General features: G+C 39.2%; 1 protein-coding gene across 1 annotated transcript in view; it reads right to left on the reverse strand.

Annotated features, from left to right (window-relative positions):
• LOC114226102 (adhesion G protein-coupled receptor E4-like) overlaps window positions 1-26,695 on the reverse strand; it is a 99,778-nt gene that overhangs the window by 39,320 nt on the left and 33,763 nt on the right. Inside the window, exons 4-8 of the mRNA XM_088017743.1 lie at window positions 14,670-14,737; window positions 13,003-13,104; window positions 11,296-11,470; window positions 8,767-8,880; window positions 7,032-7,225 (exon numbers count right to left, since the gene is read on the reverse strand). Of these exons, the coding sequence (XP_087873869.1) occupies window positions 7,032-7,225; window positions 8,767-8,880; window positions 11,296-11,470; window positions 13,003-13,104; window positions 14,670-14,737 (653 nt within the window). The remainder of the gene's footprint in view (window positions 1-7,031; window positions 7,226-8,766; window positions 8,881-11,295; window positions 11,471-13,002; window positions 13,105-14,669; window positions 14,738-26,695) is intronic.

Here is a 26,695-nt window from a genome sequence, read left to right on the forward strand (position 1 = left end):
GAAGATGTATTTGAGCAAATCGTAGCTGAAAATTTCCCTAATCTGGGGAATGAAACAAACATTTGCGTCCTAGAGGCAGAGAGGACTCCTCCCAAGATCAAGGAAAACAGGCCAACACTCCGGCATGTAATAGTAAAACGTGCAAATCTTAGAACCAAGGAAAACATCTTAAGGGCAGTTAAGGGGAAGAGATTCCTTACATACAGGGGGAGGAACATAAGAATAACGTCAGACCTATCCACAGAGATCTGGCAAGCCAGAAAGGCCTGGCAAGACATATTCAGGGTACTAAATGAGAAGAACATGCAGCCAAGAACACTTTATCTGGCAAGGCTTTCATTTAGAATGGATGGAGAGATGCAGAGCTTCCGCGACCGGCAGAAACTGAAAGAATATGTGACCACTAAGCTGGCCCTGGAAGAAATATTAAGAGGGGTTCTATAAAAGGAGAAAGACTCCAAGAGTGATATACAACAGAAATTGACAGGGACAATCTATAAAAACAACGTCTCCACAGGCAACATGATGACAATTAATTCATATCTTTCAATAATCACTCTCAACGTGAATGGCCTAAATGTTCCCATAAAATAGCACACGGTTGCGGATTGGATAAAAACACAGGACCCATCCATATGCTTCCTACAAGAGACTCATTTTGTACCTAAAGATACATCCAGACTGAAAGTGAAGGGATGGAGATCCATCTTCCATGCCAGCGGACCTCAAAAGAAAGCTGGGGTAGCAATTCTTATATCAGACAAATTAGATCTTAAACTAAAGTCTGTAATTAGAGACACAGAAGGACACCATATTGTTCTTAAAGGGTCTATCCAACAAGAAGATCTAACAATTGTAAATATCTATGCCCCCAACATGGAAGCAGCCACCTACATAAGCCAACTGTTAACCAAAATAAAGAGTCATATTGATACCAAGACATTAATTGTAGGAGACCTCAATATTCCACTCTCAGCAATGGACAGATCATCTAAGCAGAAAATCAACAAGGAAACAAGAACTTTGAATGATACACTGGATACACTGGACTATACATAGATATTTACAGAACATTCCACCCTAAAACAACAGAATACTCATTCTTCTGGAGCGCATATGGAACTTTCTCCAGAATAGACCACATACTGGGTCACATATCAGGTCTCAACCGATACCAAAAGATTGAGATTATTCCCTGCATATTCTCAGACCATAATGCTTTAAAACTGGAACTCAATCACAAGAAAAAATGGCAGAAATTCAAACAATTGGAAGCTAAAGACCACTCTGCTCAAGAATGTTTGGGTCAACCAGGAAATCAAAGAATAACTAAAACAATTCATGGAAATCAATGAGAATGAAAACACATTGGTCCAAAACCTATGGGATACTGCAAAGGCAGTCTTAAGGGTGAAATACATAGCCATCTAAGCCTCACTCAAAAAAATAGAAAAATCCCGAATTCACCAACTAACTCTACACCTTAAAGAACTAGAAAAAAAGCAACAAATGATGCCTAAGCCATGCATTAAAAGAGAAATAATTAAAATTAGAGCAGAGATCAATGAATTAGAAACCAGAAACACCATAGATCAGATCAACTAAACTAGAAGTTGGTTCTTTGAGAGAATTAATAAGACCGATAAACCACTGGCCAGACTTATCCAAAAGAAAAGAGAAAGGACCCAAATTAATAAAATTATGAATGAAAGGGGAGAAATCATGACTAACACCAAAGAAATAGAAACAATTATTAGAAATTATCAACAACTATATGCCAATAAACTGAGCAATCTGGATGAAATGGAGGCCTTCCTGGAAACCTATAAGCTGCCAAGACTGAAACAGGAAGAAATTGACAACCTGAATAGGCCAATAACCAGTAACATGATTGAAGCAGTGATCAAAAGCCTCCCAAAAAACAAGAGTCCAGGGCCTGATGGATTCCCTGGGGAATTCTACCAACCATTCAAAGAAGAAATAATACCTATTCTACTGAAGCTGTTTCAAAAAATAGAAACAGAAGGAAAACTTCCAAACTCATTCTATGAGGCCAGCATTACCTTAATCCCCAAACCAGGCAAAGACCCCATCAAAAAGGAGAATTTCAGACCGACATCCCTGATGAATATGGATTCCAAAATCCTCAACAAAATCCTAGCTAATAGGATCCAACAATACATTAAAAGGATCATCCACCACGACCAAGTGGGATTTATCCCCAGGATGCAAGGGTGGTTCAACATTCGCAAATCAATCAATGTGATAGAACACATTTATAAGAGGAGGGAGAAGAACCATATGGTCCTCTCAATTGATGGAGAAAAAGCATTTGACAAACTACAGCATCCTTTCCTGATTAAACTCTTCAGAGTATAGGGATAGAGGGAACATTCCTCAAGTTCATAAAATCCATCTATGAAAAACCCACAGCGAATATTATCCTCAATGGGGAAAAGCTGAGAGCCTTTCCCTTAAGATCAGGATCATGTCAAGTATGCCCACTTTTGCCACAATTGTTCAACATAGTACTAGAAGTCCTAGCAACAGCAATTAGACAACAAAAAGAAATAAAAGGTATTTGAATTGACAAAAGAAGTCAAACTCTCTCTTTTTGCAGATGACATGATACTTTATGTGGAAAACGCAAAAGACTCCACCCCCAAATTACTAGAGCTCATAGAGCAATTTAGTAATGTGGCAGGATACAAAATCAATGCACAGAAATCAGTTGCTTTCTTATACACTAACAATGCAACTGTAGAAAGAGAAATTAGAGAACCGATTCCATTTACAATAGCACCAAAACCATAAGATACCTCGGAATAAACCTAACCGAAGAGGTAAAGGATTTATACTCTAGGAACTACAGAACACTCATGAAAGAAATTGAAGAAGACACAAAAGATGGAAAAATATTCCATGCTCATTGATTGGAAGAAAACTTTGTTAAAATGTCTAGGCTACCCAGAGCAATCTATACCTTCAACGCCATCCCGATCAAAATTCCAATGACATTTTTCAAAGTGCTGGAACAAACAATCCTAAAATTTGCATGGAATGAGAAAAGACCCTGAATCGCCAAGGAAATGTTGAAAAAGAAAAACAAAGCTGGGGGCATCATGTTGCCCGATTTCAAGCCATATTACAAAGCAGTGATCACCAAGACAGCATGGTACTGGCACAAAAACAGACATATAGACCAATGGAACAGAATAGAGAGCCCAGATATGGACCCTCAACTCTATGGTCAAATAATCTTTGACAAAACAGGAAAAAATATGCAATGGAAAAAAGACAGTCTCTTCAATAAATGGTGCTCAGAAAATTGGACAGCTACATGCAGAAGAATGAAACTCGACCATTCTCTAACAGCATACACAAAGATAAAATCAAAACGGATGAAAGACCTCAATGTGAGACAGGAATCCATCAAAATCCTGGAGGAGAACATAGGCAGTAACCTCTTTGACATCAGCCACAGCAATGTCTTTCAAGATACATCTCCAAAGTCAAGGGAAACAAAAGCAAAAATGAACTTTTGGGACTTCATCAAGATAAAAAGCTTCTGCACAGCAAAGGAAACAGTCAACAAAACAAAGAGGTAACCCACAGAATGGGGGAAGATATTTGCAAATGACACTACAGATAAAGAGCTGGTATCCAAGATCTATAAAGAACTTCTCAAACTCAATGCCCAAAAAACAAATAATGAAGTCAAAAAATGGGCAGATGACATGAACAGACACTTCTCCAAAGAAGACATACAAATGGCTAATAGACACATGAAAAAATGCTCAACATCACTAACCACCAGGGAAATTAAAATCAAAAGCACATTGAGATACCACTTACACCAGTTAGAATGGCAAAAATCAACAAGGCAGGAAACAACAAATGTTGGAGAGGTTGTGGAGAAAGGGGAACCCTCTTACACTGTTGGTGGGAATGCACGTTGGTACAGCCACTTTGGAAAACAGTGTGGTGGGTCCTCAAGAAGTTAAAAATAGAGCTACACTATGACTCAACAATTGCACTACTAGTTATTTACCCCAAAGATACAGATGTAGTGAAAAGAAGGGGTCTATTCACCCCAATGTTCTTAGCAGCAATATCCACAATAGCCAAACTGTGGAAGCAGCTGAGATGCCTTTCAACAGATGAATGGATAAGATATGGTCCACATATACAATGGAATATTACTCAGCCATCAGAAAGGATGAATACTCACCATTCACATAGACATGGATGGAATTGGAGGGGATTATGCTAAGTGAAATAAGTCAAGCAGAGAAAGACAATTATCATAAGGTTTCACTCATATGTAGACCATAAGGAACAGCATGGAGAACCGTAGGGGAAAGGAAGGAAAATAGAATGTGAAGGGGAAGAAATTGGAGAGGGAAACAAACCATGAGAGACTATGGACTCCAGGAATAAAACTGGAGATTTAAGAAGGGAAGGGTAGTGTGGGGATGGGGTATCCAGGTGATCGTATTAAGGAGGGCATGTTTTGTGATGAACACTGGGTGTTTTATGCAACTAATGAACCATTGGACACTACATCAAAAACTAATGATGTAATATATGGTGGCTAACTGAACATAATAAAAGAAAAATCAACAATGGTTGAGCTCAGAGAGTAATGGTATCTAAGGCTTGGAAATGCTTAGTATGTGTCAGACTTTTTCAAAAGCTTTTATTATGGTAAAAATTGCATATCATAAAATTTCCCATCCTAACCATTTTTGAGTGGACAGCACCATAGTGTTAAGCATATTCACATTGTTGTGCAACCCATCTACAGAACTTTTTCATTTTGTAAAACTGAAACTCTATACCCATTAAAAATAAATCATTTCTCTCCCTGCAGCTCCTGGCAAACATCTTTCCACTTTCTGTTTCTATGAACTTGACTACTCTGGGGACCTTATACAAAATGGAAGATTACAGTATTTGTCTTTCTGTGTCTGGCATAGTTCACTTAGCATAATATCCTCAAGTTTCATCCATGTTGTAGCATATATCAATATTGTATTTCTTTATTTTTCAAGTTTTTATTTAAATTCTAGTTATTTAACATATGTGGTAAAATTGATTTCAGGTGTAAAATTTAGTATTCATTGCTTATGATAACACCCTGTACTCATTTTTTTAAAAGCTATATGCTATTTGATATTATTTCATATGGTAATACTAGGTTCAAGTTTTTGAGGAATGACCATACCATTTTCCATAGTGGCTGCAACATTTTATGTTCCTACCAACAGTGCACAGTTGTTCCAGTTTCTCTCCATCCTCACCCCATTTTGTTTTGTTTTTATAGTAGCCATACTAATGGATGTGAAGTGATATGTCATTGTGGTTTTGATTTACATTTACATGATTCGTGACTTCCAGCATCTTTACATGTGCTTCTTGGCCATGTATGTCATCTTTTGAGAAATATGCATTCAAATCCTTTGCTCTTTTTTTTTTTTTTTGATTGAGTTATTTTGTTGCTGTTGTTGGAATTGTACGCATTCTTTATGTATTGTACACATTCTTTATGTATTCTGGGTACTAATCCCACAGCAGGTATTTTCTCCCATTCCATGGGTTACCTTTCCACTCCATTGACTGTGTCCTTTGATGCACAGAAGTTTTTACTTTAATATCATATATTTGCCTGTTTTGTTGCCTGTTCTTTTGGTTTCATAACTGAGAAACTCTTGCCAAGTTCAAGGTAATGAAGCTTTCCCACTGTGTTTTCTTCTAGGAGTTTTATAGTTTTAAGTCTTACATTTATGTCTTTCACCCATCTCATGTTCATGTTGTGTATGGTGTAAGGGTCCAACTTTGCTCTTTGGCACACAGATATCCAATTTTCCCAGCACCATTTGCTGATGTCAGGCGCTATTTTAAGGGCTTTATACACATGGACTCATTTATCTCACACATCAAGAAGGCACATTGCTATTACCAGCAGCAGAACCTCAGCATCTGGGTTGAACTCAACACAGAAGCCTGGGGAATTTGCCTAACTAGTGAGTGGGAAGGGAGTTGGGACTCAAACCCAGACTGTTAATCGCCATCTCTCCCTGTAGTGGTTTAAAACATGTCCATCAATTCTTTGGCACTCCCTTCAAAATGTCAAGCCTAATTCCACTTCCTTTGGTGTAGTCTCTCTTGGAACACTCATGGAAGCCAGCTGCCATGCTGTGAGAACACTGAAGCAGCTCTCAGAGAGCCCCAAGCAGTAAGAAAGAGAAGCCTCTTGCCAACAGCCACATGGGGGAACCACCTTGAAAACAAACCCTTTAGCCTCAGTGACGCTTTCTGGGGACAAGCCCCGGCCACCATCTTGACAGCAATCTTACGAGAAACCTTGAGCCAGAGCCACCCAACTAAGCCACTCCCAGATTCCTGACCCACAGAAACAGAGTGAGATAATAAATACATGTCATTTTAAGTTGCCAAGTTCCAGGGTAATTATTTACACAGCAAACAACCCCTTTGAGGAAGACAAAATCATTTTGAATTTTGGCAAAGTTCTAAAACCCAGAAAACTTTTCTATTGAAATGTGCCTGGTATGATGTCTTGTTACAGCAATTGAGAAGCACTTCAAAAATACCTAAGGACTATCACTCATCTCACATGCTTGTCTGGATTGGTGCCTTCTTAAACGCTGACCAGTTTTATTTGGACTGGTTTGACAAGTCAGACCTGTCCAGAGACTTGGAGGACAGTTGAGGGGCTGATTCTGAAGTTATCTCCTCAGTGCAGCTCAGGGGTACCCCAGTTTCTCAGGACATCATATCACACCCTTGGTTTATTTTGGACTTTCCAACACCATGTCTCCCAGATGAGCAAGAATTGATTTCATTTTTTTATTATGTTTGGTTATCCAGCATATAGTACATCATAAGTTTTTGATGTAGAATATATTTCATATTTATAGACTTCCAACCTGTGAATTCATCAGCATGGAAACATTCCCATTTAATTACAAAATCCCTGCAGATATAATAGTCACCTGGTTTTCACACACCTTTTCATGCTGAAACGTGAAATTAATGGACATGGACAGCGAGGTGTTCTCTCTGGATCCCATTGTACCACTCACCACCTTGGAGTTCAGGTAGAAATTATGCAACTTTTCCTTTGTCATTAGGTTTTCCTCAGACACAAAGCTCTCGTCGATGATGGGACCAATAGAAGCATAAGATATAAATGCGACAGCACCTGGGATAAAGAGGAAAACCCCACCTAGTTTCAGTGATACCCATTTGGGGGCAACATAAATGATTTAAGGAATCATCTGTGTTAACTTTCATTTGTGAATATGTTGACAGACCATTGGAAAAAATAATTTAGTTCCCATTTATTTAGCCTTTACTGTGGGACAATGTGCTGAGTCATTCACATAAATCATAATTTAATTTTTAATGTTTTTTAATTTAATTTATTTTATTATGGTATGTTTGTCACCATACAATACATCATTAGTTTTTGATGTAGTGATCCATGATTCATTGTTTTCATATAACACCCAGTGCTCAAATAACAATTTCATCCTTACTACCACTCTTGCTAGGGAAAATTTTCTTTGGCATTTTACAGTTAAGGAAAAGATTAAATATATTAAATAACTAACTTTAGTTTAGAGCTAGGAAAAGGTGAAGTCATTATTATATTCCCCCCAAATTTTAATGCAAATCAATGAATCAATGGAAGGAATGAAGGGGAAGAGGAAGGAAGGCAAGAAGGCAGGCAGTTTAGTAGATGGGTGAGTGGGTGAGTAGATGGATGGAAGAATGGATGGGTGCAGGGAAAGAAGGAAGGATGGAATGATGGGTGGATAGATGGAAGAGTGGATAGATGGATTGGTGGATGGATGGTTGATGGATGGATGGATGGATGGATGAAAGACATGACAGAAGATTGGGTTGTTGCATGGACAGATTGGTAGATGAATGAGTGGATTTAGAGAAGGAAGGAAGGGAGGAAAAGAAAGGAAAGGGAAGAGAAAGAAAGGAATGGAAGGAGAAAAGGTGGAAGAAAGAAGGAAAGAGAGAAAGGGAGAAGAAGGGAAGAGATGAAGGAGAGAGCAGAGAAGTGAAAGAGGGAGAAAAAGACTGTTAGCAGGTAAGTTTGCAGGAGGGTAAGGTCATATGAAAAGCAAAGGAAAATTTTAAAGGTGATTAAAGATAGACTGTGCACAGTTTTAAAAATGAGCTAGACAAATATGGAGTCATTATGTCATACCCATGAAACTAATATGTCAATTATATTGCAAGTAAAATTTTTAAAAAATTTAAAACTTAAAGCAAAATATAAATGAATAAAAATAAACACAAGCATTCAGAAGTTAAAGAGAGAGCAAAAAGGCTGATTGGTTTCCTCTAGGAAGTGGGGAGCCATTCACTGTCCATGTGCAGGGGAAAGACATCTGTTTAAGGAAATCAGCCTAGAGCACTGCAGAGGGTGGAGGTGATTTAAGCAAGGAAAAGACATGGGAAGTCATTAAGAAATCTCAACTCCAGTCCCACTCCAAAAGATCCAAAGTAAACAAAATGGGAAATTGGATTATTTTCTTTTTTTCTTTTTCTGGCTATAAAAGCCCGATATGAATTTCCCAGACTCTGGCTTTATCAGTGTTATCCAGAGAACATACTCAAATACAATAAAGGACCCCTAGGAACTGTATTATAGGAGCAACATGGAATTCCATTGGGAAAATTCTTGGATTGATGTCTAAGTTCTAGGATCACAATTTACTATACCTCCCAAGCTTTCCTTCTCAATGGTGGTGCAGTGAATATCCATTGTCTGCTTTTCTGCCTTCAACCTGAATGTCTTATTCAGCCTGCAGTTCGTAACCCTTAGTGTTTCAATGGCTAAAAAACAGAGAATGTTTGGTCAACAGCAACATCCACTTGCCCACCTGTTCCAATGTGATAATCCTCTGCACTGGACACCAAAAGGAAAAGCCCACACACTCATGGGAGCAATTACTTCTGATTAGTGTGGGAAAAAAATGGCCAAATCCCATGGGCATTTAGCCAAATTGAAAAAGTGAACTAGGAATTAACCAGGCACCTTCACTCTTTTCTTTTTTATTTAAATTCAATTAGCCAACATATATAGTACATCATTAGTTTTTGATGTGGTGTTCAATGATTCATTAGTTGCGTATAACAGCCAGTGCTCATCACATCATGTGCCCTCCTTAATGCCCACCACCCACTTACCCCATCTCCCACCCACCTCCCTTTCTGCAACCCTCAGTTTGTTTCCCGGAATCAAGTGTCTCTCATGGTTTGTCTCCCTCTCAATTTCTTCCCATTCAGTTTTCCCTCCCTGCCCCTATGATCCTCTGTGCTTTCTCTTATATTCCATATATGAGTGAAATCATATAATTGTCTTTCTCTGATTGACTTATTTCACTTAGCATAACACCCTCCAGTTCCATCCATGTTGTAGAACATTATAGGTATTCATCCTTTCTGATGGCTGAGTAATATTCCATTGTATATATGGACCACATCTTCGTTATCCATTCGTCTTTTGAAGGGCATCTCAGATCCTTCCACAGTTTGGCTATTGTGGATATTGCTGCTATGAACATTGGGGTGCAGGGCCCCTTCATTTCACTACATCTGTATCTTTAAGGTAAATATCCAGGAGTGAAATTGCTGGGTCATAGGGTAGCTCTATTTTTAACTTGTTGAGGAACCTCCATACTGTTTTCCAGAGTGGCTGTACCAGCCTCCATTCCTACCAACAGTGTAAGAGGGTTCCCCTTTCTCCACAACCTCTCCAACATTTGTTGTTTCTTGCCCTGTCCATTTTTGCCATTCTAACTGGTGTAAGGTGGTATCTCAATGTGCTTTTGATTTGAATTTCCCTGATGGCTAATGATGATGAACATTTTTTCATGTGTCTGTTAGCCATTTGTATGTCTTCTTTGGAGAAGTGTCTGTTCATGTCTTCTGCCCATTTTTTGACTTGATTATTTGTTTTTTTAGGTGTTGAGTTTGAGAAGTTCTTTATAGATCTTGGATATCAGTGCTTTGTCTGTAGTGTCATTTGCAAATATCTTCTAGTACTTCTCAACCCAGAGAGTACATTAGAATCACTTGGGGAGATTTAAAACCTGATGCTCAGGCCTCATCCCCAAGTGGGCCTTCTATCGGTATTTTTTTAATGTCCTATATGATTCTAATGAGCGTCCAATGCCAGGAACCACTTGAATGAGCATGGTAGAGAGACTAAGATGGCATTCCATGATCCTCACCCCGGTCTTGTGGTATGCAAGTCTTGGGGAAGTCCTTCCTTTTAACTGTAGGCTAGCCTGACAACTTGCTTCTAAGCAACAGAATATGGCAAAAGTGACAGGATATTGTGCTCATTATTATATTCCATAAGATAGTAACTCCCACCTTGCCAACAGACACTTTTTTGCTGACTTTGATCAAAGAAGCTGCCCTATAGAGTGGCAAGGAACCCAGGGAGGCCTTCAACCTCCAGCCAGCAAGAAACCAAAGCCCTCAGTCAAACACTCCACAAGGAACTGAATCCTGTCAACAATGATGTGAGCTTGGAAACAAATTCTCCCTAGTTCAAGCCTTTAGATGAGGCTCTAGTTCCAGCCAACACTTTCATTGCAGTCTTGGGAGACACCCCCAAGCAGAGTCTTCAGCTAAGCCATGCCCTGACTCCTGACCCATGGAAACTATGGATTATAGATGTGCTGTTTATGATCACTTGTTATGCAACAATTGCTAACTAATACACTCACCTGGAGTAGGTTTCTCTGAATCTCCATAATTATAGATGGTGTATACTTTCTTTTCCTTGCTGATCTGTATTTTCTTGAATGTTTATAAGAAATAGAGAGAAATCTCCAATCCAAAATTAAAGCCACACCCTATTCATTTTCTCTGTCATTGTAGTATCTAATGAAATTGGCTACCTCCAAACTTTTGACTGTGGGTCCATGTAGAAAAAAATCAAATCCATGAAATCCAAAATTTTACCAGGCAGTGCACACTGACAATTTGTGTACTGGTTAGGAGAAGAATGTGTACTCAGACCTAGGTGGAGAGTCTGATTCTTTACTCTTACACCATTTAGGAGGCCAGGAACTCATGTACTTTTTCTGGGCCTCAGCCCCTATTATAAAATAGAGGTAATCATGCCTACACTCCAGCACAGCTAGGAGGATTTTGTGAGATGATATGCAAACTCGCTAGAACAGAGCCTGGCAACACACAATGGGAGCTGTGCTTACCATCCTTGTGATTCCTTACCCATAAAAGGCCCGTCCACCGTCTCTGTTTCTTTCATATTTCTGGATGCAGCTGCAAGGACAGCCTTCTCCATAGTCTGCATGTACACTGTCACTAGCCTTGCTTTCTCTTTGTGATTTCCAATGGGTAATTGGGAAGTGAAGTTTGTGAGAAAACAGTAAGAGTTCCCGATTTCCTGTTAGAAACAATCATTGTAAGATGAACGGGAGGCTTTGCAAGGTCAAAGTCCTTTAATCAAACAAATTTGAGCTTGTGTTTTGGCCAAAAAAATCTTCCAATAGCCGGGAGCCCAGGATCCAGCAATGTAAAATCAAAAGCATGCTGGTTTAATACTTATTCCATAATAAAACCATTTTCCTTCTCTTAGACTTTTGTGGTACATTTTTCTGGGTTGGGAGAAGATTTTGGTTTTCATTGCCTTTCCCCAACATTTTGCCATGTGATAACTTCAAAATTAAATTTGACAAGAAGCACAAAAGAGGAGGTATTTACTCTTACTGACAGAGGTTTGAGGGAACTTAAAGCTTTTCTGGGACCATCCCACACCCTTCTATGCACAGACTCCAAAGGACCTGTATGAAATGAAATTCCCCTGAATTGGCAAACCCCAGTTGAGCCCAATTCTGAGAATCTTCGTGTGCCTCATCTCCTAAGAAGGGAAGTCTCAGTAGACTCAGTTCCTTAGCATATCTTTTAATACTTTCCAGGATTATAGTAGTGTTTGGTTTTGATTTGGTTAAGTATCCATCTACATTGGTCAAAGATTCCAAAGTTGTAGTTATGTAGGATGAGTTTCAACACCTCATGTACAGCATGATGGCTTTAATTAAGAATACTATATAATAGGGATGCCTGGTGGCTTAGTTGGTTAGGTATCTGCCTTCGGCTCAGGTCATGATCCCAGGGCCCTGGGATTGAGTCCCACATTAGGCTCCTTGCTCAGTGGGGAGGCTGTTTCTCTCTCTGCCTGCTGCTCCCCCTGCTTGTTCTCTCACTCTCTGACAAAAAAGTAAATAAAATCTTCTAAAAAAGAATACTATATAATATACTGTGCATTTGCTAAGAGCTTTCAGGTACTCTCACCACACACACATAAAGGTAAATGTGAGGAATTGGATATGCTAATTAGCTTGACTGTATTAATCATTTCATTATGTATATTTATATCAAAATATCATTATGCACTCCCTGGATATATAAAATTGTTATTAAGACATTTTTTATTATGTTCAGTTAGCTAACATATCATTAGTTTTTGATGTAGCGTTCAATGGTTCATTGGTTGCTTGTAACACCCACTGCTCATCACAACATGTGCCCTCCTTAATAAAAACTCATAGAGATGAGTTTTTTGGAGCAGTTTTAGGGCAGTGAAACTATTCTGTTTGATACTATAATGGTGGATACACGTCATCATACATTTGACAAAATTCACAGAATGGACAGCATCAATTGTGACACTAATGTCAACTCTGGCCTTTGGGTGACATTGACATGACATTGCAGGTTCACAAAAGTATCATCTGGTGCCAGATAGCAGGGGAGGCTCTGCTTGTGTAGGGGGCGGGGATATATGTGAACTCTCTATTTCTGCTCAACGTTGTTGTGAACCTAAAACTGCTCTAAGAAACAAAGTCTACTTTAAAAAGGGGTGGTGGTGGAGAAGACATCCACCTGCACCTGGAGCCAAAGGAAAGGAGCTCAGACCTTCAGGGACAGAACAGTGTTTCCCTCTCCACAGCTGCGGGACAGCTTTGCAAAATGGGTGCAGATCTGTCTGCTGTTGTCCTGAGAACTGCTCACATTTAACTAAGAGAGAAGAAGAAAAGGAGGATTTGTTATTTTTCCTTTAATCAGCTTTGTCTGGTTGTCTAGTAGTTTTTATAGATGAGCCTCAGATACGTACGTTATTTTTTTCCTAATTTTTAAAATTTAAATTCAATTAATTAACCTATAATGTATCATGATTTCAGAGGTAGAGGTCAGTGATTCATCAGTCTTATATAATATCCAGTACTCATTACATCACATGCCCTCCTTAATGTCTATCACCCAGTTACCCAGTTACCGCATCCCCCCACCCCTCCCCTCTCCAGCAGCCCTCAGCTTGTTTCCCATGATTAAGCATCTCTTATGGTTTGTCTCTCTCTCTGATTTCATCTTGTTTTATTTTTTCCTCTCTTTCCCTACAATTCTCTGTTTTGCCAAACACATACTTTAAAACTGGTCACCAAAAGAGCTTTGGCACCAACGAGCCATGCGACCTTGAAAAAGTCATTTAAATCTCTCTGGGCCTCAGGGTCCCTAATTAAAAACAAAAGAGTTCAGAATATATGGTCTTTACATTTTCCTTAGGCAGTAAAATTCCTTGATTAATTATATTGGGGGACCAATGATGTACACTGCCAATCCAGCCAATGTTTCTTCTTTCTTTAACAAGTCCATTGAGATATATTCACCCATAGGACTCAACCATTTATAAAGTGTATAATTCAATGGCTTTTAGTGTATTCACAGATTTGTACAACCATCACCACAACTGCAATCAGTTTTAGGGCATTTCAACACCCTCCCCTGAAATCTGCATCCCTGAGCAATCACCCCCAATCCCTCCATCCACCCACCCCTTAGTCCCTGGCAACCACTAGTCTACTTTCTATGTCTTGGGATTTGCCTATCTGGACAGTTCATATAAAAGGAATCACGCTCTCTGTGACCTTTTGTGTCTGACTTCTTTCACTGAGCATCATGTTTTCAAGGTCCATCCATGTTTGTAGCATGTGTTAATGCTTCATTCCTTTTTATGGCTGAGCAATAGCCCATTGTATGGATGGACCACATTTCTTTTGTCCACTTATGAGTTCACTGGCATGTCAGTCATTTCCACATTCTGGCTCTTGTGAATAATGCCACTGTGAACACTGGTGTACAAGTTTTTGTGTTGGTATGTATTTTCCATTTACTTGGGTAAATACCTAACAGTGGAATTGCTGAGAATATAATTCTATGTTTAACTGTTTGAGGAGCTGCCAGGCTGTTTACCAAAGCAGGTCCATGGCTTTCCTTTCCTGTCAGCACGGATGAGATTTCTGCTTACTCTTCATCCTCACACCTTGATGACAGCCTTGTTAGATACCCCATAGCAACACATCCAGCAAAGCACTCCCTGGATTTCTGACACATAGGAATTTGGAGACAATAAATGTTGTTTAAGTCACTAAGTTTTGGGGTCACTTGTTACATGGCAACATATATTGAATACACCTGCACATTAAGGTGAGGTATCCCTCCCTACATCACCCACTCTATTCTTTAAATGGTCTCCTGTACACTTGTGCAAGCAGAGTGCAAACCCATGAAGTGGTGAACCTTACCTGCTTTTGACAGTTCTGGAAAGTTGGATCACTATTGTCAAAGTTAGAGCAGGTCACATGGTTGACTTCTAGGACAGAAAAGAGATAAGGTGAGTTAACAACATAGGTTCATCACAAGAAAGAAGGTGCCATGTCTACTTTAATTAGGAGACATTTATCTCCATAATCTTGGAGGATCCCATAATTCCAAAAATAAAAAATGGGAATCCAATTTTGCTTTAGTTTTTAAGTAGTTGGGAAGGTTGTAGCTTGGCCCCTAATAGGGCTTTTAAATATAGGTTTCAATTGGAGGGAAGATGGAAGGTGGAAGAATAGGGGATCTGTGTTTCATCTGGCCCTTGAATTCAGCTACTTATCTATCATATCATTCTGAACACCTGTAAATTAAACCTGAGATTTAGGAAAAGAATTGCTGCAATTCTACAAATAGAAAAGTGACCACCGAGCGGGAGGAAGCAAGATGGTGGAAGAGTAAGGGACCTCGTTTCATTTGGTCCCTTGAATTTAGCTGGATAACAAATCATTCTGGACACCCATGAATTCAGCCTGAGATGTAAGGAAATATATTTGGAACACTACAAGTAGAAAAGAGACTGCTTTTTGCAAAGTAGGAGGTATGGAGACATGAATCTGAGGGGAGATATCAGAAGACAAACGGAAGGGGGAGGGGGCCTCCATAAGCTGGCTACCAGAAAGTGATAGAGCCCCTGGGGTAAAATCAGAACCCTTAGAAATCTGCTCCAGTGAGAGATATCCTTGTTTGGATAGGGAACATTCCTCAAGTTCATAAAATCCATCTATGAAAAACCCACAGCAAATATCATCCTCAATGGGGAAAAGCTAAGAGACTTTCCCTTAAGATCAGGAACATGTCAAGGATGCCCACTCTCACCACTATTGTTCAACATTGTACCAGAAGTCCTGGCAACAGCAATCAGAAAAACAAAAAGAAATAAAAGGTATTCAAATTGGCAAAGAATAAGTCAAACTCTCTCTTTTCACAGATGACATGATACTTTATGTGGAGAACCCAAAAGACTCCACCCCCAAATTACTGGAACTCATACAGCAATTCAGTCATGTGGCAGGATACAAAATCAATGCACAGAAATCAGTTGCTTTCTTATACACTAACAATGCAACTATGGAAAGAGAAATTAGAGAAACTATTCTATTTACAATAACACCAAAAACCATAAGATACCTCAGAATAAACCTAACTGAAGACGTAAAGGATCTATACTCTAGGAACTACAGAACACTCATGAAAGAAACTGAAGAAGACACAAAAAGATGGAAAAATATTCCATGCTCATGGATCAGAAGAATAAACATTGCTGAAATGTCTAGGCTAGGGGCGCCTGGGTGGCTCAGTTGTTAAGCGTCTGCCTTCGGCTCAGGTCATGATCCCAGGGTCCTGGGATCGAGCCCCGCATCGGGCTCCCCGCTCCGCGGGAGGCCTTCTTCTCCCTCTCCCACTCCCCCTGCTTGTGTTCCTGCTCTCGCTGTGTCTCTCTCTGTCAAATAAATAAATAAAATCTTTAAAAAAATAAAATGTCTAGGCTACCCAGAGCAATCTATACCTTCAACGCCATCCCGATCAAAATTCCAATGACATTTTTCAAAGTGCTGGAACAAACAATCTTAAAATTTGCATGGAATGAGAAAAGACCCCGAATTGCCAAGGAAATGTTGAAAAAGAAAAACAAAGCTGGGGGCATCACGTTGCCTGATTTCAAGCTATATTACAAAGCAGTGATCACCAAGACAGCATGGTAATGGCACAATAACAGACATATAGACCAATGGAACAGAATAGAGAGGCCAGATATGGACCCTCAACTCTATGGTCAAATAATCTTTGACAAAGCAGAAAAATATGCAATGGAAAAAAGACAGTCTCTTCAATAAATGGTCCTGGGAAAATTGGACAGCTATATACAGAAGAATGAAACTTGACCATTCTCTAACAGCATACACAAAGATAAACTCAAAATGGATGAAAGACCACAATGTAAGACAGGAATCCATCAAAATCCTAGAGGAGAACATAGGCAGTAACCTCTTCAACATCAGCCGCAGCAACTTCTTTCAAGATACATCTCCAAAGGCTAGTGAAACTAAAGCAAAAATGAACTTTTGGGACTTCATCAAGATAAAAAGCTTCTGCACAGCAAAGGAAACAGTCAACAAAACTAAGAGGCAACCCATGGAATGGGAGAAGATGTTTGCAAATGACACTACAGATAAAGGGCTGATATCCAAGATCTATAAAGAACTTCTCAACCTCAACACCCAAAAAACAAATAAGTCAAAAAATGGGCAGAAGACATGAGCAGAAACTTCTCCAAAGAAGACCTACAAATGGCTAACAGACACATGAAAAAATGTTCATCATCATTAGCCATCAGGGAAATTCAAATCAAAAGCACATTGAGATACCACCTTACACCCGTTAGAATGGCAAAAACTGAGAAGGCAAGAAACAACAAATGTTGGAGAGGTTGTGGAGAAAGGGGAACCCTCTTACACTGTTGGTGGGAATGCAAGTTGGTACAGCCACTTTGGAAAACAGTGTGGAGGTTCCGCAAAAAATTTAAAATAGAGCTACCCTATGACCCAGCAATTGCACTCCGGGCTGTTGACCCCAAAGACACCCCAAAGACTACCCCAAAGATGTAGTTAAAAGAAGGACCATATACACCCCAATATTTCTAACAGCAATGTCCACAATATCCAAACTGTGGAAAGAGCCGAGATGCCCTTTAACAGATGAATGGATAAAGAAGATGTGGTCCATATATACGATGGAATATTACTCAGCCATCAGAAAGGATGAATACCCAACTTTTGCATCAACATGGATGAGACTGGAGGAGATTATGCTAAGTGAAATAAGTCAAGCAGAGAAAGTCAATTATCATATGGTTTCACTTATTTGTGGAACATAAGGAATAGCATGGAGGACATTAGGAGAAGAAAGGGAAAAAGGAAGGGGGTGAATCGGAGGAGGAGGCGAACCATAAGAGACTATGGACTCCAAGAAAAAAATAACTGAGGGTTTTAGAGGGGACGGGGTGGGGGGATGGATTAGCCTGGCAACCGGTATTTAGGAGGGAACATACTGCATGGAGCACTGGGTGTTATAGGCAAACTGTGAATCCTGGATCACTACATCAAAAACTAATGATGTATTATATGGTGACTAACATAACATAATAAAATAAAATAAAATAAAATAAAATAAAATAAAATAAAATAAAATAAAATAAAATAAAAAAGAGATATCCCTGTCTGAAAGGTGCTCAGGGGATGCAATGGGCAGAATTCTAGGTGGGTCAGTGTGGTCTCAGGATCCCAGGAGTCACAGAACTAATGGGGGTGTCTGAACTGATAGAGTGCCCAAGCATTGGAACGGGGAAACTGGTTACAGTCAGGGAGCCCAGGAGGGGAATCTTAACTCAGGTTGCCACAAACCATGAGTTAGGCCAATGGGGTGACTGCTCTCCGCCTGAGCATCCTGAAACGTGCGCACTGTCTGCCATCCCCTGGGGGGGGTGTTAAACAGGTGCAACCATGACCAGGCAACAGCTCTCAGGGGTGCGGCCCCAGAAAGGACAGTAGGGTGACAGCCATATCCCATGGGAGTGGTGGAGTGGGTACGTGCACGAGCCCATGACTGCTCTCAGCCCCAGGGCACACAAAGGGCAGTAACACAGGTCCCTCAGACTCCCCCTAGGAGGACTGTTATGAACACCCACCACAGGAGTTGCAGTTTGGCACACACAAAAGTGAAGACTGTTTGTCCAGGAGGGTTTACTGAAGAGTGGGGACTGCGATCTTTCAACTCTGGGTCTGGAGATTGGGGCATGCCCATTTTTATTCTGATCCTCTAAAGAGTAATGGAAAGCCTTCAGGGAACAAAGCCACAGAGAGGACCAGCTTACATTGAGCCCAGCCCCCTGGGAAGGGGAGGTGAACTAGGCCCAGGAAAAGACACCTGAGAAGCAGCACAGCAGGCCCCGCCCCCAGAAGACAAACTGGAAGAACAGGTACACAACTAGTTTACGGATCTCACAAGACTGTAAAACTCCAGCACTGGGGGAAAATAATATATAGAACTCGAGGTTTTTCTCATGATTCATTTATCTTTCAGTCTTAAATTTTCCATTTCTTTTTTCCCGTTTCAACTAGTTTCTTATTTTATCAACTCTATGTTTTTATGTTGCTTTTTAACTTTATTTTTTACATCTACATTTTATAGAGATATGCTTCATTTTTGGCCTTTTTGTACTCTATATAATTTTATTTTTGTATATATATGTTTTGCTTTCTTTGCAATTTTGGGATTTAGTGTTTTCTAACACACAGACCAAAATTCACCCAGGAACAAGTGGATCACCCTGCTTTGTTCACCCTGTGAGATTATAATCTCTTCCCCCGCTTTTTTTTTCTTTTTGTTTTGTTTTCTCTTGTTTTTGTTTGCTTTTCTGTTTTGGTTTCTGACTACTTTGGATTTGTCTAGTGTGTATTTTGCTTGGGTGGTGATTGATATTTTTTATTCTGCTCACTAGCTCACCCATTCTTCTCTGGGGAGAATGACTAGAAGGATGAATTCAAAACAAAAGAAAGAACCAGAAGCAATGTTCTCTGCCACAGATCTAATCTATATGGATATAAGTAAGATGTCAGTGATGGGATTCAGGATAAGAATAATAAAGTTAATAGCTGGGCTTCAAAAAACCATAAAATACAATAGAGAATCTCTTAGTGCAGAAATGAGGTCTAATCAGGCCTAACTTAAATATGCTATAATGGAGATGCAGTCTATTGGATGCTGAAACAGGGTGAATGAGGCAGAGGACAGTGTAAGTGATCTAGAAGACAGGCTGATGGAAAGGAAGGAAGTTGAGGAAAACAGAGAAAGACAACAGACCATGAAGAAAGGCTTCGAGAAATTAATGATGCCATGAAACGAACCAATATCAGAATTATTGGGGTGCCTGAGGGTGAAGAGAGAGAGAGGGGGCCAGAAAGTATGTTTGAGCAAATCATCGCTCAGAACTTCCCTAATCTGGGGAGGAAATAAGCATTCATGTCCAAGAGGCAGAGAGGACCCCTCCCAAAATCAATAAAAATAGATCAACACCCTGACATATAATGGTGAAGTTTACAAATTTTAGAGAAAAAGAATCCTGAGAGCAGCTTGAGACAAGAGGCTCCTTACCTACAGAGGGAGGAACATCAGACTAAACATCAGAACTATCCACAGAAACCTGGCAGGCCAGAAAGGGTTGGCATGATATATTCAGGGTAATAAATGAGAAGAACATGCAGCCAAGAATACTCTATCCAGGGCGCCTGGGTGACTGAGTCGTTAAGCGTCTGCCTTCGGCTCAGGTCATGATCCCAGGGTCCTGGGAGTGAGTCCTGCATCAGGCTCCCTGGTCCGTGGGAAGCCTGCTTCTCCCTCTCCCACTCCCCCTGCTTGTATTTCCTCTCTCACTGTCTCTCTCTCTCTCAAATAAATAAATAAAACCTTAAAAAAAAAAGAATACTCCATCCATCCATGTTAATGTAAAAGTTGGGTATTCATCCTTTCTGATGGCTGAGTAATATTCCATTGTATATATGGACCACATCTTCGTTATCCCTTCATCTGTTGAAGGGCATCTCAGCTCTTTCCACAGTTTGGCTATTGTAGTCATTGCTGCTATGAACATTGTGGTGCATATGGCCCTTCTTTTCACTACATCTGTGTCTTTGGGGTAAATACTCAGTGGTGCAATTGCTAGGTCAAAGGGTAGCTCTATTTTTAATTTTTTGGGGCACCTCCACACTGTTTTCCAAAGTGGCTGTACCAACTTGCATTCCCACCAACAGTGTAAGAGGGTTCTCTTTTCTCCACAACCTTTTTAATATTTGTTCTTTCTTGCCCTGTCCATTTTTGCCATTCTAACAGGTGTAAGGTGGTATCTCAATGTGCTTTTGATTTGAATTTCCCTGACGGCTAATGATGATGAACATTTTTTCATGTGTCTGTTAGCCATTTGTATGTCATCTTCAGAGAAGTGTCTTTTCATGTCTTCTCCCTGTTTTTTTGAGTTGATTATTTGTTTTTTGGGTGTTGAGTTTGAGAAGTTCTTTATAGATCTTGGATACCAGCCCTTTATCTTAGTGTCATTTGCAAATATCTTCTCCCATTCTGTGGGTTGCCTCTTTGTTTTATTGACTGTTTCCTTCGCTGTGCAGAAGATTTTTATCTTGATGAAGTCCCAAAAGTTCATTTTTGCTTTAGTTTCACTAGCCTTTGGAGATGTATCTTGAAAGAAGTTCTTGTGGCCGATGTCATAGAGGTTACTGCCTATGTTCTCCTCTAGGATTTTGATAGATTCCTGTTTCACATTGAGGAATATTACTCAGCCATCAGAGAGGATGAATACCCAACTTTTACATCAACATGGATGGGACTGGAGGAGATTATGCTAAGTGAAATAAGTCAAGCAGAGAAAGTCAATTATCATATGGTTTCACTTATTGGTGGAACATAAGGAATAGCATGGAGGACATTAGGAGAAGGAAGGGGAAAATGAAGGGGGCGGGTAATCGGAGGGAGAGATGAACCATGAGAGACTATGGACTCTGAGAAACAAACAGGGTTTTAGAAGGGAGGGGTGGGGGTTTGGGTTAGCCCAGTGATGGGTATTAAGGAGGGCACATACTGCATGGAGCACTGGGTGTTATAAGAAAACAGTGGATCGTGGATCACCACATCAAAAACTAATGATGTACTGTATGGTGACTAACATAACATAATAAAATTAAATTAAATTAAAAAAGTACTTTATCCAGCAAGGCTGTCATTCAGAATGGAAGGAGAGATAAAGAGATTCCAGGACAGAGAGACTAAAAGAATATGTGACTACCAGGCCAGCCCTGCAAGAAATATTAAGGGGATCCTGTAAGCGAAGAGATAGCCAAAGAGTAACATAGACCAGAAATAAACAGACAATCTACAGAAACAGAGACTTTACAGGCAATATAATGGCACTATGTTCATATGTTTCAATAGTTACTCTGAATGTAAATGGGCTATATGCTCCAATCAAAAGACACAGGGTATCAGATTGGATAAAAAAAAGCAAGGCCCATCTATATGCTGTCTGCAAGAGACTTATTTTAGACCTAAAGACACCTCCAGACTGAAAGTGAGGGGTGGGGGGTGGAGAACAATTTATAATGCTAATGGAATTCAAAAGAAAGCTGGGTAGCAATCCTCATATCAGACAAATTAGATTTTAAATTAGACTGTAGTAAGGGATGAAGAGGGACATTATACCATACTTAAAGTGTCTATACAACAAGAAGACCTAAAAATTGTAAATATTTATGTTCCTAACTTGTGAGCAGCCAATTTTATCAACCAATTAATAACCAAATTAAAGAAACACATTGATAATAATACAATAATAGTAGGGGGCTTCAACACCCCACTCACAGCAATGGACAGAACATCTAAGCAAAAGATCAATAAAGAAACAAAGGCTTTGAATGACACACTGGACTAGATGACTTCACAGATATATATAGAGCATTCCATACTAAAACAAAGAATACACATTCTTCTCGAGTGCATATGGAGCTTTCTTCAGAATTAGATCACATACTGGGTCACAAATCAGGTCTCAACCAGTACCAAAAGATTGGGTTTATTCCCTGCATATTATCAGGCCACAGCTTTGAAACTTGAACTCAATCACAAGAGGAAATTTGGAAGGAACTCAAATACTTGGAGATTAAATAGCATCTTACTAAAGAATGAATGGGTCAACCAGGAAATTAAAGAAGAATTTTAAATATTCATGGAAACAAATGAAAATGAAAGGACAACTGTTTAAAACCTTTGTGATATAGCAAAGGCAGTCCCAAGAGGGAAGTACAAGACTTTCTTGAAAATTCTCAACATTTTTGAGAAAAGTCGCAAACACAAAAGCTAACCTAAAACCTAAAGGAGCTGGAGAAAGAACAGCAAATAAAACCTAAACAATTAAGAGAAGAGAAATAATAAAGATCAGAGCAGAAATCAATGAAATAGAAACCAAAAGAAGAGTATAACAGATCAATGAAAATAGAAGCTGGTTCTTTGATAGAATTAATAAGATCAATAACCCCCTTGCCAGACTTATCCAAAAGAAAAGGGGAAGGACCCAAATTAGTAAAATCATAAATAAAAGAGGAGAGATCATGACCAACATCAAGGAAATACAAACAATTTTAAGAACATATTATAAGCAACTATATCCCAACAAATCATAAATAAAAGAGGAGAGATCATGACCAACATCAAGGAAATACAAACAATTTTAAGAACATATTATAAGCAACTATATCCCAACAATCCCAACCAGAAAGAAATAGATGCATTCCTGGAAACTTATAAACTACCAAAACTGAAATCTGTACGGAAAGCTTGCAGGGAACAAAAGCTCCTGAGAGCAAACCCGAGCAGATTACTTAGCCCAGTCCCGGCAATGGTGGGGCAATTCGGCCTCTGGCAAAGACATTTGAGAACCATGGCAAAAGGCCTCTCCCCCAGAAGATCAGCAAGAACAGCCAGCCAAGATCAAGTTTACCGATCAATGAGAACAGCAGAACTCCAGTGCTAGGGGAATACAGCACATAGAATTCATGGCTTTTTCCCCCTGATTCTTTAGTCTTTCAAAGTTAATTTTTTAAATTTTCTTTTGTTGAATTTTTCTTTTTCCCCTTTTCACCCAATATCTTAACAATCCTTTTTAAAAAATCTTTTTTATTTTTCATTTTTAGAGTCATATTCTATCCCTTCATAGTAGTTAACCTTATTTTTGGTATATATATAAGTTGTTCTCTCTTTAAAATTTTGGGATACAGTTTCTTCTAACAGACCAAAATATACCCTAAGTCTCTGGTGTATGGCTTTGTTCTAGTCTCTTGCTTGATCACATTCTCTTCCTTTTTCTTTTTTAATTCCACTTCTTCTTTTTTCAACCAACTTATCAATTCCTTTTATAAAATCTTTTATAATTTTCATCTTTACAGTCATATTCCATCCCTTCATCGTATTTACCCTTATTTTTGTACATATATAAATTTTTCTTTCTTTAAAACTTGGGAGGCAGTTTCTTCTAACAGACAAAAATACACCCAAAATCTAGTGTGTGGCACTGATCTATGCACCAGCCTGATCATATTTGACCATATTCTTTTATCTTTTTCTTTTTTTTCCTTTTTTCTTTCTTTCCCTTTCTTTCCCCCTGGATTCAGGTCTCTTCTGATATGTTTAGTGTATATTTTTCTGGGGACGTTGTTACGCTGTTAGCATTTTGTTCTCTCATTCATCTATTCTCCTTTGGACAAAATGACGAGACAGAAAAAATTACCTAAAAAAAAAAAAAAACAAGAGGCAGTACCGACTGCCAGGGACCTAATCAATACAGACATTAGTAAGATGTCAGAACTAGAGTTCAGAATGATGATTTTAAAGATACTAGCTGGGCTTGAAAAAAGCATGGAAGATATTAGAGAAACCCTTTCTGGAGAAATAAAAGAACTAAAATCTAACTAAGTCAAAATCAAAAAGGCTATTAATGAGGTGCAATAAAAAATGGAGGCTCTAACTGCTAGCATAAATGAGGCAGAAGAGAGAATTAGTGATATAGAAGACTAAATGATGGAAAATAAAGAAGCTGAGAAAAAGAGATAAACAACTACTGGATCATGAGGGCAGAATTCCAGAGATAAGTGATACCATAAGATGAAACAATATTAGGATAATTGGGATCCCAGAAGAAGAAGAAAGAGAGAGAGGGGCAGAAGGTATATTGGAGCAAATTATAGCAGAGAACTTCCCTAATATGAGGAAGGAAACAGGCATCAAAATCCAGGAGGCAGAGAGAACCCCACTCAAAATCAATAAAAATAGGTCAACACTCCAACATCTAATAGTAAAACTTACGAGTCTCAGAGACAAAGAGAAAATCCTGAAAGCAGCTCGGGAGAAGAGATCTGTAACCTACAATGGTAGAAACATTAGATTGACAACAGACCTATCCACAGAGACCTGGCAGGCCAGAAGGGACTGGCATGATATATTCGGAGCACTAAATGCGAATGATATGCAGCCAAGAAGACTATATCCAGCTAGGCTGGCACTGAAAATAGAAGGAGAGATAAAAAGCTTCCAGGACAAACAAAAACTAAAGGAATTTGCAAACATGAAACCAGCCCTCCAAGAAATATTGAAAGGGGTCCTCTAAGCAAAGAGAGAGCATAAAAGAAACATAGGCTAGAAAGGAACACAGACAATATACAATAACAGTCACCTTACAGGCAACACAATAGCACTAAATTCATATCTTTCAATAGTTACCCAGAATGTAAATGGGATAAATGCCCCAATCAAAAGATACAGGCTATCAGATTGGATAAAAAACAAGACCCATTGATATGCTGTCTGCAAGAGACTCATTTTAGGCCCAAAGCCTCCCCCACATTGAAAGTGAGGGGGTGGAAAACCATTTACCATGCTAATGGACACCAAAAGAAAACTGGGGTGGCAATCCTTTTATGAGACAATTTAGATTTTAAACCAAAGACTATAATAAGAGATGAGGAAGGACACTATATCCTACTTAAAGGGCCTACCCAACAAGAAGATCTCACAATTGTAAATACCTATGCCCCTAACATGGGAGCAGCCAATTATATAAGCCAATTAATAACAAAAGCAAAGAAACACATCGACAAGAATACAATAATAGTAGGGGACTTTAACACCCCCCTGACTGAAATGGACAGATCATCTAAGCAACAGATCAACAAGGAAATAAAGACTTTAATGAAAGACTGGACCAAATGGACTTCACAGATATATTCAGAACATTCCATCCCAAAGCAACGGAATACACATTCTTCTCTAGTGCCCATGGAACATTCTCCAGAATAGATCACATCGTAGGTCACAAATCAGGTCTCAACTGGTACCAAAAGATTGGGATCATTCCCTGCATCTTTTCAGACCACAGTGCATTGAAACTAGAACTCAATCACAAGAGGGAAGTCAGAAAGAACTCAAATACATGGAGGCTAAAGAGCATCCTACTAAAGAATGAATGGGTCAACCAGGAAATTAAAGAAAAATTAAAAAATTCATGGAAAATCAAAGGCATCCAAATCAGCAAAGAAGAAGTCAAACTCTCTTTGCAGATGATATGACACTTTATGTGGAAAACCCAAAGAACTCCACCCGAAAACTGCTAGAACTCATACAGGAATTCAGAAAAGTGGCAGGATATAAAATTAATGCACAGAAATCAGGGGCATTCCTATACACCAACAACAAGACAGAAGAAAGAGAAATTGAGTCGATCCAATTTACAATTGCACCCAAAACCATAGGATACCTAGGAATAAATCTAAGCAAAGAGGCAAAGAATCTGTACTCAGAAAATTATAAAAATACTCATGAAAGAAATTGAAGAAGACACAAAGAAATGGAAAAACGTTCCATGCTTATGGACCAGAAGAACAAATATTGTGAAGATATCAATGCTACCTAGAGCAATCTACGCATTCAGTGCAATCCCTATCAAAATACCATCCACTTTTTTCAAAGAAATGGAACAAATAATCCTAAAATTTGTATGGAACCAGAAAAGACTCTGAATAGCCAGAGGAATGTTGAAAAAGAAAAGGAAAGCTGGCGGCATCACAATTCCGGACTTCCAGCTCTATTACAAAGCTGTCATCATCAAGACAGTATGGTACTGGCACAAAAACTGACACATAGATCAATGGAACAGAATAGAAAGCCCAGAAATGGACCCTCAACTCTATGGTCATCTGATCTTTGACAAAGCAGGCAAGAATGTCCAATGGCAAAAAGACAGTCTCTTCAACAAATGGTGTTGGGAAAATTGGACAGCCACATGCAGAAGAATGAAACTGGACCATTTCCTTACACTGGACACAAAAATAGACTCCAAATG

Source organism: Eumetopias jubatus, unplaced genomic scaffold (genome assembly GCF_037043125.1).
Source record: "Eumetopias jubatus isolate StellerSeaLion01/CBP00866 unplaced genomic scaffold, mEumJub1_p1.0 scaffold_1, whole genome shotgun sequence".
Classification (NCBI taxonomy): Eukaryota; Metazoa; Chordata; class Mammalia; order Carnivora; family Otariidae; genus Eumetopias; species Eumetopias jubatus.